Source organism: Monocercomonoides exilis (assembly GCF_001643675.1).
Source record: "Monocercomonoides exilis strain PA203 chromosome Unknown scaffold1-2713096, whole genome shotgun sequence".
Taxonomy (NCBI): Eukaryota; Preaxostyla; order Oxymonadida; family Polymastigidae; genus Monocercomonoides; species Monocercomonoides exilis.
Window position 1 is genome coordinate 754,842 of NW_027150546.1, and position 12,157 is coordinate 766,998.

The 12,157-nt window shown below is 35.1% G+C and overlaps 3 protein-coding genes across 3 annotated transcripts; 1 reads left to right on the forward strand and 2 right to left on the reverse strand.

Annotated features, from left to right (window-relative positions):
* Window positions 1-781: 781 nt before the first annotated feature.
* MONOS_16877 (uncharacterized protein) lies at window positions 782-2,148 on the forward strand (the record flags this gene model as incomplete). Its single annotated transcript, XM_067869747.1, has 3 exons — window positions 782-978; window positions 1,040-1,567; window positions 2,124-2,148. The coding sequence occupies 3 exons, from the start codon at window positions 782-784 to the stop codon at window positions 2,146-2,148; spliced, it is 750 nt and encodes a 249-aa protein (XP_067736236.1).
* A 5,111-nt stretch (window positions 2,149-7,259) lies between these two features.
* Window positions 7,260-7,694, reverse strand: MONOS_15647 (uncharacterized protein; the record flags this gene model as incomplete). Its single annotated transcript, XM_067868538.1, has 1 exon — window positions 7,260-7,694. The coding sequence occupies one exon, from the start codon at window positions 7,692-7,694 to the stop codon at window positions 7,260-7,262; it is 435 nt and encodes a 144-aa protein (XP_067736237.1).
* Window positions 7,695-8,827: 1,133 nt separating this feature from the next.
* On the reverse strand, window positions 8,828-9,334 carry MONOS_15646 (uncharacterized protein; the record flags this gene model as incomplete). Its single annotated transcript, XM_067868537.1, has 1 exon — window positions 8,828-9,334. The coding sequence occupies one exon, from the start codon at window positions 9,332-9,334 to the stop codon at window positions 8,828-8,830; it is 507 nt and encodes a 168-aa protein (XP_067736238.1).
* Between the last annotated feature and the right edge of the window lie 2,823 nt (window positions 9,335-12,157).

A 12,157-nucleotide genomic window follows, 5' to 3' on the forward strand; every position in this document is an offset into this window, starting at 1 on the left:
TAACAAATGACATTTGATAATTTTCATGCATTGTATCACCATCTCTTCCTTTGTTGTCTTGAATACTCAACTTCTTTTTATCGTCCTCTCCGCTTTATTTCATATCCTTCAACATTTTTCAAATTGTCTTCTGTTATCTTTTCTTCACACCTGCTTCTTCTCTCCTTTATTTCTTCTTCTTTTTCCTAATCTTCATCTTCACTCCTCTCCATCATTACCATTATCATCATTACCATCATTATCATCATCATTTTCTTCATCATCTTCCAATGAAAAATCATCTCTATCATCTTTAAAGAAGTCACTCAATAAAAATTATCAGAATGTTCATTTGGCTGTTGAATACAGAGACAAGAAGGAAGAAACAGCGCTTTTGAAGATGATTGAGAAGGCAAAAGAAGAAGAAGAAAGAGAAGAAGAAGAGAAAAGACGAGCAGAGGCCGACGAAAAAGCAGCAGAAGAGAATGAAGAGAAATGTGCAAGTGACACAGGAAGTGTGAAGGGCTATGCAAGCACAGGATCAGCCGACAGCTCAAACGCCTCAATCAACTCATCCCAAACAGCTGCATCTGCATTGAGCTCTCCAAAGACATCTCCTCTTTCTTCTTCTTCCTCTTCCTTCTTCCTTGGTGGTACACTACGTGGTGAGTCTTTCTTCACTCGGAAGCTTCTCTAAACTGGTCCTCTTCTCTCTGTTAGAGGCAGTTCTGGTGCACAGACACTGAATACGAGCTATCTGCAGTCTCTGCAGGCGAAGCTGAAGCAGAGCACGAAGGCAGCAATGGACAAAGAGCGAATGAAGGCATCAAGAGAGGAAGGAGGAATGAGAGAAGGAGAGAAAGGAGGAGGGGAAGAAGAAAGAGGAGAGAGATACAGAGAGGGCGATCTGGGTACATCAGGAGAAAGAGAGAGAAGTGGAGAAAAAGGCATTGAGGAACTAATGAGGAGGAAAAGGGGTGTGTTTGGAGTAAGTGGAGTGTATGAAGAAGAAGTAGACAATGAGAACGAGGTGAATGAAAGAGCGCTTTCATTGAGAAAGAAAAAAAATTGTGGCTGATGGGAAAGGAGAGGCAGCAGTTGTGAGAAGTGTGTTTGCGGTAAATGTGCAGTTTTTGTATGGAAAAATGCTTACCGAAGAGGAAAACACGCGAAAGGAGGAGATTCTGAGAACTGTGGAGGAAGTGGAGAGAAGGAAAGCAGAGAAAGAAAAAGAGAAAGAGGAGCAGAAAGCGTCGCTGGCAATGCTTTCGAAGGAGAAAGGGAAGAACGACGAAGGCAATGATGATTATCCACTGCCACCGAACTTTGACAGGGCGACAGCTGTGCTCAGCAGAGATGCTCTGAAGGAGTCTTCTGCTCGTTCGACGGCTGTGGCTGAGCCGAAGAAGACGAGAGTGCACTCGCAACTGCAGACACCGCTGGAGAAGGCGCAGGAGATGGAGCGGAAGGAGAAGAAGAAGGCAGCAATCGAAAGGGAAAAGAGGAAGGAGCTATCGATGGACGACGAAAGTGTGCTGCACTCGCTCAAAGGAAGAGACATTGGAGATGGAAGAATGCTGGCTGGACAGTCTAAACAGAATGGGAATGATAACTCTGCTGATCAACCTACACCATTTCCAAGCACTTCTTTGATTCCCTCTTCTTCTTCTTCCTTTTTTCTTTGTTCTTCTTCCTTTCGAAGTCTTTCTTTCAATCTTTCAATCTTCCTTTCTATCTATCTATTTATTTATCTTTCTTTTCTTTCTTTTTCTTCTTTTTCATTCTTATTCTTTTTTTATTATTTCCTTTTTCTTTTTCTTTTTCTCTCCTCTCTTTCTTCTTCTTCTTCTTCTCTCCACTTCTTCTTTATGCTTCAACCTTCTTTTCCTTCTCTCTCTCTTTCTCTCTCTCTCCTTTCTTATTCTCCTTTCTTTATCTTTTCTCCTTTCTTTTTCTTCTCTCTTTATCTTTTTTCCTTTCAACTTCTTTCCTATTATTTTCTTTTTATGCAGCTATTCTATTTCCATATGTTTGTGAATTCAACTATTAAACCTCAAGCATCTTTCATTTAATACTTTCTTCTCTCATCTTTTCCTCAATCTTGTTTTTTTCTTTCTTCATATTTTTTTTTCTTTTAACTCCAGTTATAAAAAAGATATCCCCTTATAATTGTTTCAAATATTCAGATATTCTTTTTGTTTCCAAAATTTCAATCGTTCATTGACTATGTCATTGAATGTCACAGGAAAAAAATAAATTTATGAATTTTCAATAAAAAACAAAAATTAAATCATTGCAAAGATCAAAGCTATTTGTTACAAACGCAATGATAGAAATATATATTGTATGTTAAATGCTGAATGAAATAAAAGACAAATTAAAAGAAGGAAAATAATACGATACAAAAAAAGTTCAAATCATCAAAAATCAAAAACAAAATCATATCCAGCATGCAACACCTGTGGAAACTTCTAATTCTTCTTCCGATCTTCTATGCTTGTTGTCGTTGCTATATTGCTTATCTCGAGAAATCTTAAAAAAATTTGAAAAGAATGAAAAGCTTCCATTCGTGTGTGTTCATGAATAATCAAATATTTTAAGAAAATGAAACTGGTAAGATTCAAGAGAGCTGGTACCAAAAATTCAATAAAAAATTAGCAAAAAATAAATAGGGTCTAGTGGGAATTGAACCCAGACCCTAGCACAATGGTCGGACATCAACCAACCACTAGACCATTATCGCACCCCCATGGGGTTATATTTGAAATTTTTCTTTTATTGCCAACCCTAACCCTAAAAAAAATTTTGCTAAGAAAAACCTAAAAATTTTGGTCAAAACCCTTTAAAGAAGCACTCTGTGCAAACGCTATTACAAAAGAAACTGATATTAATTTAATAAATGATTTGATCTCTTTTTTAAAATGCAATTTTCGTGAAAATAGAAATAGAAAAATACGATATGAATAAAATTCTTATCTTTAATAAGGACTGATTGAAAAGATTATTGAAAAAAATCTTTTCTTGTTCGTTTTTCAGGGACGAAGTCACTTGCATCTTCTCCATCTCCTGCACCGAAACTTAAGCTTTCTTCCTCGCTTTCTTCTTTGCTTTCGTCTTCATCTGAATTCAAGTCTTCATCCTCACTTTCTGATTCGTCATACAAAGATTCAATTGTGCGAACGTATTCATCATCAGTGTAATCCTTTATTGCTTGCAGCAAATCTTCCAAAGTTTAGTGGAGTATTTTTTGAAATATGAATCCTGCTAAATACTCCTCGATATATCCTTCCCTCACTCCATGAACTGGCATGTATCTTCGAATCCGAGCCCACGTTCCTTCAATAAGATTTGTACATGCGTTTGTTTTTTTGTTTTTGTACGTTTTCGAATGATTAACAGTTAGATGAATATATCCATGCTTTGGAAGAGATCGATATCCTTTCCATTGATCTGACATAATCGTTGTTCCAGGAAGAACACTTCTTTTGATAAGTGGAATTAAAACACGTTCTGATCTGCTGTTAATAATGAAAACATTAAGTTTTCCTTCAGTTTCTTTTGTGCGTTCAATTAATCCAAACATCCATATCTGTTTTTTTCTCCTTCCTCTTTTATATTTTCTTCTCCTCCATATTGCTTCGTCAACTTCAACGATTTTCCCTTCGCCACCCATCATTCTTGGATGTTTAAGCAAAAACAACTCTGCAGATCTCCTGATCATTCTGTACCATTCAACAATTGTTTGATACGATATTCCAGTGAGTGTTAAAGACTGAAACTGAGACAATCCACAATTCCAAAACAGTATTAACATGAAACATGTTGATATACGTAACCGAGTTTTTTCAAAAATTGTTCCTTTTTTCACATTAACAGAAACTCTACAGCTTTTGCATCTGAATCTTCTGCAAGAAGAGTTGTCCCGTTGAAGTATCATTTTTTTCTTGCATGAACTGCACTCCATGAAAGATGGAAATATATCATGTTCAATAGCATATTTCCATGTTTTTTCATCATTCAAAAAGATCTCCAAAAGTTTACTTGTCATTTTTAATGGTTCAGATCAATTGGTACCAGGACACTTGAATTATACCATGAAACTTATTAAAGATTGAAAATTTATATTCTTCGAACATCAAAAAGTTCGCACGACCGAATTATACTCAGCAAAAAAGAAAATGCTTTATATACGAACAATTATGGTTATTTTCGAAAATTGAATCAATCCAAATTTGCGTATTAAAAATATAACAGAAAATGATGATTTATCATATTGATTAATTTCCAATGCATTTAAAAAGTTATCCCACAAAAATTCCAAAAAAAGATCAAACATTGAACGAGATTATTATCTCAAAAAAATACCAATATTTTCTCTTTCAAATGTATCTATAAACCTTGATTCGTCTCCGAATTCTCTGCTGTTAACGAATTTTGTAAAATATGGAAGTTTATGAGGCAACACGCGACTGAGAAGAAGTCTGACACCTTCTCAACTACAAACATCCATGGTCTTCGAAAGATTGAAAACTCTGTTTTCAATCGACCAAAGAATTTTTCCACAATGACTCGATTTGTAGCCAGCTCAGGTGTGCCAACAGGCTTGGTGATAATTGCATCGAGATCTGGGCGAGCTCCGATGTAGGCTGAGTCTGCAAGAATCTTCGATCCACCTAGCTTTGGTACAAATTGGGGGTAGTGGTCTTTGAATATTGTGAAATCGTGCGTTGATCCCGTATATATTGAACTTATCGTGCTGGTAGTCCCGATCCTGGGATTTACACCAACTTCAGCTTTTTCACAGTAAATGTGATGCTTTCCGCTGAAGTACTTCTTCCCGAATTCCAGCCTTCATCCTGGCCTATTCGTGGGAATGACGATGCAGTCGACTACGAGGCCAACTTTTTTCATTGATTCGATTCTGTCACGACGAAATGACAGAAACAAATCAGCTAATGGAGCTTTAAGACGAGAAGTTGTTGAGTGAAGGAGTCGAATAGACGAGTTTGTAATTGAGTTTTGGTGATGCGATGGTGTGTGTTAAAGTGCAGGAGCCTTGATGAAGAACATTCAATAAAAGAAAAAGTTGTTCTATTTATGTGTCGATGGATTTTGTTTGTCCTCGACGAGGAAGAGCATCGTCAGGAAGAAGATGAAGAAGAAAGTCGAACTTTGAAAAAACGAAGCCGGAAAGCCTGAAGAAGGCACGAGACGGATCTTTCATCAATATGCATGCGATGTCGATAATAGAAGGTTGATCAGGAGTTTGAGTGGATTCCAAGTGTTCTGGAATAGCGTTTCTTTTTTCCACGCTTTTTAGAATTTCCAAGAATGATTCTTGTGACATCTGAAAATTTTTAAATAACTACAAAATGAATCAAACCCATTTTTTGAAAATATATTGAGAAAGATCAAAAACCCAGAATTTGTTTAATTGGTCATGACTTAATCAAATCGGTTTTGAGTCGATCTTTTTGGTATTATGTACCACTTTTAGGTATTAGTCAAAGCTAATACTGCATGAGTAAGTAATTTCGTTTAAGGTCAAGTGTGTAAAAAAACAGGGACATGTCATAAACCAGGAACTCTATAATTTTTATTTTTTTTTTTTTTTCTGCAGAGTATTTTTCATGTCTTATCAACCATTTGACATGTGAATGCTTTTATAATTAAAAAGAAAACTTACAAACATCGCATTGTTTCAAAAAAAATAAGAAAATTTTACAAAATTAAAAAAAAAAGCTCCGCACTCATTCATTAAAAAATAAACATAACATAATTTGAATTTGAATTCCAACTAAACTAACAATGATACTTAAAAAACAAAATGTTTAAAAACAGATAGAAAGAACTTTTTTATAAAAATAAAAGCATTTGATTATGATAACAATGATCAATTTCTCACAAACAGTTTGTAAAAAAAACATTTGAAATTTTTCAAACGACATGAATAGAGAACAAAATTTCCACCGAAGGATAAAGAAAAGACTCAGGCTTTTCTTTAATTTTTGATCATTTTTGTTTGATGCAACGACAAGGCCTGGTTTGACTTCAGGAGTTGTAAAAAAACACTTCTTCTTGATTAAAAATATATTCCGATTTGCACTGATGGTCATCAAATAATTGTCTGTCTTTTTTCATATCAAGAAAAAGGCATTCCTTTGTTGAATGAGAAGCTATCGCGACAAATAAATGAATGGGATGTGCAAAGAAAAGGTCCTCGTTCGACTTGATAAAAGAATATGGCCAAGTGCGGCACACATGAATGCTCTGAGTTGGCTTGTGTTGATCTTCGGATATGACTTCTATTGCCTATTAAAAATATGTAAAAAGATATAAACACAAAACTTTAAAAAAAGAAAGAAAGAAAGAAAAATTAAACTATGTCTCTCACTTGTCTTGCACACGGAAAAGCACCAAGTTGCACTTTATCAAATATTTTTGTGAAGTATATAGTTTTGTTTCGCTTGTTCAGAATTAGTGGACTTTTTATTCTGCAAATGTCCCTTCCTTCCTTCCTTGCCTTTGCAGTTCGATAGAAACTGCTTTTCGTAACTATTCCGTTCTAAAATAAATCTGTAGTCCTTAACTACTTCGATACCATTGCATCCAACAATACAAGCAACTTCTCTTCCCTGTCGACTGTATTGATTACAATGTCATGGTAATCAAGCGTCATTGAATCATTCTCTCCATCAACAGTCTTTTAGCTTGTATTTTCTTGATGATTTTCATTTTTAAGATATTCATCAATTTTTTCATCGTCGCAAAAACAAAGCAAAAAGGAAATATCAACAATGATTTGATTAAGGTTCCTTTATTCGTTTCCATAATAGAAATATCATAACTTTTTTTGAAAGAAAATTTCAATCGATAATTTTTATTTTTCAACTTGAAGAAGTGTTCAGTTTATGCATAATCATGCAAAGTGAAATGTGACAGATTAATGTGATTTTCTCATTTCATAAAGACAAATTTTCGTTGGCGAATGAAGCTGGGTTTGTGACCGATAGATTTGAGGGGTTCAGAAGTTGCCAAGCCATCTGGTTGATGGAAGAGATGAGGGAAGGTTGCTGAGGAGGTGGAGGAGAAGGAGATAAAGAAGGAGATACAGATGGAGTTATAAGAGATAGAGAAGGAGTTTATTGGGTGGAGATGTAAGCAGAAGTGAGCGGAGGTGAAATTGGTGCAGAAAAAGATGAGAGCTCAGCAACTGCTGCTGCTGATGTTGAAACAGCATCTGTATTCTGTTGGACTGCACTCAATGAAGACACAGAATTCTACTCCTTATGAGGTGTAAGTGAAGAAAGAGGCAAAGATGATGAGTGTGTTCTCCTATCCGCATAGTCCACACTCACTGTCATTTGCTCTATGAACATCTTCCGCTGCGTAGACACAACATCTGCTTTGCGAAATCCGTCCATTCCATTCTTGTCTGCCAAAAACAGAAAGCCTCCGACTGTTCCTTTAGGCTGCCTCTGCTGCTCAGATGTCACGATTATCTCGCTGGATGGAGCAGCAAATGGATTGATGCTTATCTCACATGAAGAATTGTTTCTTCCTGTTTGATTCTTATTTATTTGCTGTGAATTGCAGCTTTGACTGAAAAGTGGAGTATCTGTGTAAAAATGTCTTCCTTCACAGACATTGTGCGAGCACACAAAGTCGCATCCATTTGCATCTGAATCACACGCCAGCATTTCTGAGAAGGACATACACAGCAAAGCTAATAAGAGGGAATCCTTATTTCAAATTGTTCTTTTCAGCTCTCCTTCATCCACAGTCGAGAAGAAGTCCTTGCTCTCTGCCAAGTCACATTCTGTTTCGAGGAGAGAAAGCATGTCAGGCGGAAGAACGGAAGCAGGAAAACTCCTTTTTTGCGCAGCACTGATGATGCGGTGCTCGAAGGAGGCTTGTTTGACAGTGCAGGAGAGGAGGAAGAAGGCATTACGGACAGAAGAAATGGAATGGTGCTGGGAAATGAAGGTGGAATAAAAAGAGGGGAGAAGAGCGTTGGGAGAAGAAGGTGGAAGATACATCGTTGTTGGTGGAAGAGATGAAGATGATGATGTTAAAGAAGAGGAAAAGGAGGAAGATGATGAAGGAGAAGTTGGCATAACAGGAGTAAGCAATATGAAAGAAGATAAAGCAGACTGTGGATAACCCAAAGAACTGCTTTTCGCCCAAGCCTCTTCTGTACAAAAGAAATCATCTCCTTGAAAAATAAGAATGGAGACAGGATTGGATTGACTGCATCGACCAGCAGATTGAACACCTTTCGTAAGCCGCTGGTGATGATGCCTCCGTCAATCATCGTCTGCATCAGAGACGATGGGGCGGAACTGTCTACCTCGCTGATCTTCCGTATGCGGTAGCCGCTGAGCATTCAGCCAGCACCGCTGAGCAGGTGAGATGGCAGCTGGTTGCTGTTTGTGGCGTTCATGCCGTGCTGCTTGGCTGTCTTGCCTGCTCTGCTCTCCTTCTGCTGCTATGCAAACGAGAGGATTGGAGTGACAAGCAGCTCGATGTCCTTGGCGAGTGGAGAGAGGAGAGTGAAGAGAGCAGACTGGCAGATAGTGGGGGAGGAGAGGAGGACAGACAGAGGCAGGGCAGTTGTGGCAGAGACAGTCGCATATGCACCTGTATTTAAAGAACTGTTGGATATACCACACAAGTTCTGAATCTGATGTGAAGAAAATGTTGGAGCAATGATTGGTTTATAAGCATGTGATAATGATTTCTTGAATGATGATGACGAAGAATAACTTGTTCTATCTGCACTGCAATGACCATCTTCTGCTGAAAGCGTAGCGAGTGTGGTGATCTTTTCATATTGATAATCGAACTGTTATGTGCGTCCCTTGAACCCAGGACTTTGTGCCTCGTCGACCTCGCTAAGTGTCTCGAAAACTGCCACTCCGCCGTCAATGCCTTCAATTCTGTCTGAAGGTATTTGCGGGATTGGCTGCAGCCTACTTTCCAAATAAGAATCGGCCGATTTTCTGAGAGGAGATGCAGCAGCATGCACAGAGAGAGACTTATGCGCAGAGAGGGAGCTGAGGAAGGCAGAGGGAGAGTTGTGTGAGTTTGACTGCTTATAGGGAGTGAAGGAAGAGGGGCTGTCAGCATAGCCGGGAGATGTGGTGAGTGAAGAAGAGGGACAGATGGCAGAAGAAGAAAATGAGGTGGAAGAAGAGAATGAATGAGGAGAAAGAGGAGTGGGAGATGGAGAAGGAGGCAGGGATTGGGGAGTTGGCATGTGGGAGGAGATTGTTCGGGGTGGAGAAGAGGTGAAATGAGAAGATAGCTGGTTGAAAGGTGATGAGGGAGAAGTTGGTGAGGGCGATGGAAGCATTGGCAGAGAGGAAGAGTGAAGATTTTGTTGCTGGATTGACTTGGCAAGTGGAGGATCAGATGGAGGCAGCTGAGTGGTGTTGGGCAGTGTGGAGTAGACAACCGCAGAGAGGGATGATGTTGAGATCGTTCACGCGCAATAAGATGTTTATGATTAGGAGATTTGCTATCAGACAGGAGAAATAATTGTATATTGGATTTTCAACTTCCACGTGAGCACATATCAGTTTTGACTTTATATTGCTTATAACTGGAAAGAATTCGCAACTTTTTAATTAATAAAAGCATTCAGATAAGCGAGTATTTCATACACAATGAGAATTTTTAATTCCAAACTTAATAATGATATGAAAACAATTCAAACTTAACAAACTTGTTGTTTTTCGCAAATACTTATTTGCACATTCTTCTACATGAATTGCGGTGAATAATTACATCTGTTATTTTTGCGTTAGTTTGGATTCATCGATTTATTGAATGAAAAATATGAAAAAGCAATTATCAAAGAATAAAAAGTTAGAAAATAAAAATATAGAAAGAATATAACTAACATTCAAATGAACTGTTGAGATTTGAGTTGTTTCACTCAAATTTGTTTTTATAAGTATTAAAACTCACAAAGAACATTTTTCTTTAAACTGAAAATGGGATCTATTTTTTCTTGATCTTTAATAATAATTAAACAGGGAATTATTCCAGGGTATTTGACACACTAAAGATGTAGTTGACCTTAAACGAATTGAGCGTATCAATTCGAATTGATTAAATCAAAATGTTTTTCATTTGTTTTATTGGTTTTGACTCAAGCAATTCGGTTTTCCCTCAATCTTATTTGTGATCAAAAAATCAAAAATTATGTATCAATTTTGATCATAATTATGAGAAGTTTTTTGTGTTTTTTTATAACAGAGCAGAATGTTTTTATTAATATTTTAATATGTGAATCTTTAATATTTTATTAAAATATTTGCGTCAAGTTTATTCATGATCATAAACAATATGTCGATAGTTTCATTTCTGACTTTTTAACATGTTGATCGTTTGGAAAATGGTTTTTAATAATCAAACATTAGTTTTTTAATATTTTCTAAGGTGAAAATGTTTGTTATTTTCTTTCTTTTTTTTCAGTTTTGTTTTGAGAACATATTTTTGATTAAACAATTGTTTTCATGAAGCCTTTTTTGAATAACAAACAACTTAAGTGATATTTATTCTTTTTTCATGTAAAATGTTTGCTAAAAGCAATGTCAGAGTTATTTAAAACTTTTTTGTTGTAACTATCGTTTTTTTCTTTTCTTTTCAATAATGTTTATTTTTTTTGATTCTTTAATGATCATTAAATTTTAATCGCTTCATAACTATTTATTATTAACAAAAAATGAAAAGAACATAATCACTTTTCGAAATAATGTTTTTTTCAAATAAAAATTGAAATATGAAGAATTTTGAATAAGTCAAAACATTGAAGTTTTTGTATTTTTTATGGAAATTATTTTTATAATAATTCAAATATTATAAAATTCATGTGTTGATGAAAAATTGACAAAAACATAACTCTTTGTTTTATAGATTTTCATGTGATCATACACCCAGAATTGAATCAATCGGTCTTGACTCAATCAAAACGATTTTGAGTACGACTTTTTGGTTTTATGAACCACTAATTGGTATTTGATTGAGCTAACAGGAATTGATTAAGTAATTTCGTTTAAATTCTAGGTTTTCGAATTTATGACAAAAAATAAATTTTATTTAATAACATCGATTTCCTCTTCATTTTTTGGAATTGATTCAATCAAATTGGAATTTTCTCAATCTCACTTGTTCCAAAATAGAAATTACGAAATGTTTGAAATACTGATCTGATTGATTTTTTAATTTCTTTTATTATTTGATTCTTTCGTTAAGATTACTCACAAAACTTTGACATATAGTGAGTTAATATAAAATGGATGTAGTTTTTATCAGTTTTTTTTTTTTTTAATTTTGAGATTAATATAAGTTCAAAGAGTTGAAATTTTTTTGTGGGTGTGAGAAACTTTCAATAAAGCATTCAAACAAATTTCAATGGATATTTTCTTATATTTTTTTCAATTCATAGTTGTACCGATTTATTTTTAATCAGAATGATTTGTAAAACAATTTCAACGTTTATTTAAAATAAAACTCAAGGGAAAACAACGATTTTGTTTCATATATTTTTTATATAGGGGAAAATATGGACTTTCAAGCTTTTTATGCACAAAGCATGAAAAAATTGTTTCACTTTTAACATATATAAACTTATTCAGATTTCAAAATAAATTTGATTTTCATATCTATTTTTGAACATTATTGATATCACAACATAATGTTTGTGTTTTCAAACACATTTCGAAAAATGAATCCATTTTTGTTGTGTTTTTTAATCTCAAAAAATCAATGAAAAGTGCATAATTTTTCAATGAAAATACCTGAAGACAAATTTTTTGTCCCATATCGGAAGTGAAGTTTAAGGAATAAATGTGGAAGGTGTTTGGAATTTGTTGCAACATTATCGTCACAATGATGAGAAAAAAGAATAGTTGATGTTTCGTCAATGTTAATAATAAGTTACGGAATTAATATCGCATCATTGCACAATTTTTTAAAATTTTCAAAAAAAGGGAATAATACCTTTTAACATAAATGAGCTTTTCTTCCAATAGGCAAAGATGTTGGTATCTGCAATTTGATTTTTGAATGCCTTTTCAAAAATCGATCTATCCAATGTTTGTCAACGACCTTTATATCCTCTCCTTCTTTCCGTTTTTTTAATAAATGTTCATTTGCCTTTTTTCCAATA